This window comes from Rhizomucor pusillus, assembly GCF_041956525.1.
Source record: "Rhizomucor pusillus strain CBS 183.67 unplaced genomic scaffold VTP01scaffold_8, whole genome shotgun sequence".
NCBI classification, from domain to species: Eukaryota; Fungi; Mucoromycota; class Mucoromycetes; order Mucorales; family Lichtheimiaceae; genus Rhizomucor; species Rhizomucor pusillus.
Window position 1 is genome coordinate 956,524 of NW_027192150.1, and position 3,565 is coordinate 960,088.

The following is a 3,565-nucleotide window of genomic DNA, read 5'->3' on the forward strand; positions in this document are numbered from 1 at the left end:
GATATCACACTTCTCACAGTCGCCTAGACGCTGTAAGAGAGGTCAAAGGTTCGAATCCTGGGCAGCGCAGCGGTTACCGGCTCTGTCATTTCTGAATGGAAGAAGTAAAATGGATGGAGCGCGCCGCAGGAGCCTCTCAGACAGACGACGCAGGAGGAAAGGTCCATGGTACGCGAGTAGATCGCTTCACGATCGCTGGGACAGGTCGAAATGAGCGAAGCAGCCTACGAGGCAATCATTCTTCCAGAACTTTAAAACGCATGCTTACGAATGTTCACTCTGCCATACGCTACAATAGAAAAAGATAATACCATAGCAGACCAAAAGACGTTTACAACAGTTAAGTTTATTTCAAATACATATATATTATATATATTGGTGCCATTTAGTTCACGTTGTTTTCAACGATATATCCAGGCACCACCGCATGGAGGCGGCACCGCCAGTCCCCTCATCTCCCTGGCGCCAGCCATCGGTATCATCCAACCCGAGCAGGTCAGGGCGTCAATCCAAGTGTCCATATTAATATGTCACCAGTTCGGCCTACCCGAAGGAAGGTTAACAGGCAGCTCCCAGCTCATTCTAAAAAATGTCTGCGTTTGCCCTTTTATACCTGTTTATTTTTTTTATTTTGTCAACTTGTGATCACTTTTTCGCACCCTATAATGATTTTAACATCATTCGATCCGTCAGGAGGAGAGCATTCGTTCTGTATATATATCATGGTACTTCAATGGCATTTCCGTGGAGTTCTTGCCCTTTTTTGCGTACAAAGAGGAGACTGAAGCGGACTTGTACATCTCTGACTGGAAGAAGTATATAAAATCGTGGCGACCTAATAGAAAACCTCACAAGAGTCTCACAGTACTCATTGTCTCTGTCTATTCTCAATAAGCATTAATTGACATGAGCGCGATGCCAGCAAACCGCTTATACCGGTTGTTCATTCTTGTGGCGGTAGCTGGATGGTTTCTCTAACTCGGCAAAATATGAAAAGAATACGAAAAATAACAAAACAGGAGCATTTTCGTATCCTCAAACGAAGCAGCCGTAGAAAGACGGCCCATTTATCGTCTTCCCGACCTTGATAATTATAGTGACAATGGAGAGAGCAAAATATCCCGAAACATAGGTATTGATGATAGATACAGCGTACAGCACAAACATCGCGCCCAATGGTCAGCGCGATCGGCATCAACAACATTGCTAATGAGGAAACTGCTTTGGTATCATTCCAAATAGCAGTGACTTGGATGGAAAAACGAGACATGCGAGTCATATCATTGGTTCTTGCGATGTATCTCCAGAAGTCTTTCGTTTCTGATCGCGATACTGCGCTCATGTGTAGCTCGCGTATTTTGGAAAACGATTTGCCGGAAATTGAACATGTGGTTTCCGGCACAACAGGATTTCTCCAACTTCGATCTCGATGCCTGGATGACGGCCGGTATCAAGGAGAAGAATCGGATGCTGCTACAAGGTGGGAGGCTGCAACCGATCCAGCAGTGAGACGTGGTGTTGAGCGCGAAACTGGCACGCGATGGTCCACAGCTGCAACGTCTGTCCTATTTCGACCCGGTTGCTTGTAATATCGTCAACCCGATGCACAATCTGTTTGCCGGTACTGCCAAGCGCATGGCCGATCTTTGGCTCCGTTTCCCAGAACTTCCAGGTAGCAAGAAGACATTGCTCACCGAGAAGGGCCTGCAAGAAATGGAGGCCGATCATACGCAAGAAACGACGAAACACCTTCAGGCTTATGGCTTTGAGAGCACACCAGGACTATGGCGGGAATGCATCTCATTCTATGATCCTACTATGCCGTTTCGAGCCCTTTGTGGTAAGATAGATCACAAAATTTCCATTGGGTAGCAATATGCTGAATAACCACTAATGCTTGACAGCCTGGATATTATGGCATGCATGGCTCAAGGATGATAGGAGATGCATTGACCAGCATGTTTGTCAAGACCAGCAGCATTCTGACAATGTCCCTTCCGAAGCCACAAACACCTGTAGAATACATTCAGCAAGTTCTCATTCCTGAAGCAGGAATTCTTTTGATTCAGGGAGATCTGGAACAAAAACGAGGACAATCAGTAGATGTCAACATAGCACTGGATGTCATGAAAGAATAAAAAAAATACAGTATAGAAGTTCACCCTTAGATTTTTATTTATATAAAGAAGCATGCAGTCTATCTTTCCTGCAATGCACAAAAGGACACAGATGTGGATGTATTCTGTTCAAAACGAGTACCCGTAGATCAGGCGTTTTTCTATATTTTCATAACAAAAATGTTGTATCCGACTCTCTACACGATCTCGACTTTATGTTGTCACTGTAAATATGTTGAGAGATATGATCAACGACTTAAATGAATTTATGGCGACTGAAATGTAGACAAGAGAGGAAGAGGAAACAAGAAAGAAAAAAAAAGTACACATTTATGCATCTTATTCATCGATAATTTCTTCAACTTCATCAATGACTTCCTCCACCCATTCTTCAATGGTTTCTGACTTGCCCTCGTCTGCGGCGGTCTTGAGTTCCTTGCCGGCCGCCTTGCGTTCCTCGAGCATCTTCTTCTCGGCTCTCTTTCTCCAGGCATACCATTCTTCAATAGCCTTTCTGCGTGCGGCGATCATGCGAGCCACGTTAGCGTCACCGGCAGCAAGATCCTCCTCGTCGAACACCTTGCTGTACTGTCTGAGGTTCTTTCTGATCTTCTTCTTTTCCTCTTCGGTGAGCAGACTCTTGGGTCGTGGACGCCACAGCAACTGCTTGAACTTTTCGACAGCTTCGTGGCGGAGCTGTTGGCCCTTAAAGTCCCATATGCTGTATCCGTGGTCAACAGTCTGTCGCCACATGCTAGATCCACTTGCTACGTAGCGACCGGTAGGATCCCACTCGATATCAGTGACACCGTAGTGCTCCTGCACAGACAACTGCTGCACCGACGCACCAAGTTCGGCCTTGGCTTCCTTCTTGCCTTCTGCGTTGAGCGGCTCGAAATCAAGATCCCAGAACTCGAGGTCGGACGAGCTGGTTGTGCGCATCGTAGCCAAAACAATGTGTCGGCCCTTTGGAGACCAGAACAGGGAGTTTGCAGTCTTTTTGTCGATCTTCTTGAGCGGTCGGAAACCAGCAACGGCTTTGCTCTGGTCAAAGTAGTAGAAGGTGACGCTAGTCTTGAGTGTAGGCAGAGCGTTGCCCTGTACAGGTGCAGAGCCGTATGCAGGATCGTTGGTGGTAATAACTGCGAAGCGCTCGCCACGAGGTTCCCAAGAGAAGGCGAGCACAGGGTCCTTGATTTCAAGTGTTTCGACGGGGATGGCCTTTTCTGTAACACGGAAAATCTCGAGATTGGTGAAAGTGGACTTTTTGGTCTTTGTGTGGCGGTCGACCTTGACAGCCAAAAAGTGGCCTTGTGATTGCCAGAAGAGTTTACACTAAAACAAGCGTTGAATATATCAGTAACTGAAAAAAAAATATCCAGCTTGTTCAAGTTTGTACTTACGCCGTTAACATTGAACAAGTTCTTGGTGCGGACAATCTCCTTGCT

General features: G+C 46.2%; 3 protein-coding genes across 3 annotated transcripts in view; 2 read left to right on the forward strand and 1 right to left on the reverse strand.

Annotated features, from left to right (window-relative positions):
• Nucleotides 1–1,175: 1,175 nt before the first annotated feature.
• On the forward strand, nt 1,176–1,589 carry VTP01DRAFT_10375 (uncharacterized protein; the record flags this gene model as incomplete). Its single annotated transcript, XM_069378730.1, has 1 exon — nt 1,176–1,589. The coding sequence occupies one exon, from the start codon at nt 1,176–1,178 to the stop codon at nt 1,587–1,589; it is 414 nt and encodes a 137-aa protein (XP_069239800.1).
• A 46-nt stretch (nt 1,590–1,635) lies between these two features.
• Nucleotides 1,636–2,047, forward strand: VTP01DRAFT_10376 (uncharacterized protein; the record flags this gene model as incomplete). The annotated part of the gene is made up of 2 exons (XM_069378731.1): nt 1,636–1,840; nt 1,905–2,047. 2 exons carry the CDS (start codon nt 1,636–1,638, stop codon nt 2,045–2,047), a joined length of 348 nt encoding a protein of 115 aa, XP_069239801.1.
• A 409-nt stretch (nt 2,048–2,456) lies between these two features.
• VTP01DRAFT_10377 (uncharacterized protein) overlaps nt 2,457–3,565 on the reverse strand; it is a gene marked incomplete at both ends in the record, with an annotated part of 3,112 nt that continues 2,003 nt past the window's right edge. The window contains 2 exons of the mRNA XM_069378732.1: nt 2,457–3,452; nt 3,521–3,559. Of these exons, the coding sequence (XP_069239802.1) occupies nt 2,457–3,452; nt 3,521–3,559 (1,035 nt within the window). The remainder of the gene's footprint in view (nt 3,453–3,520; nt 3,560–3,565) is intronic.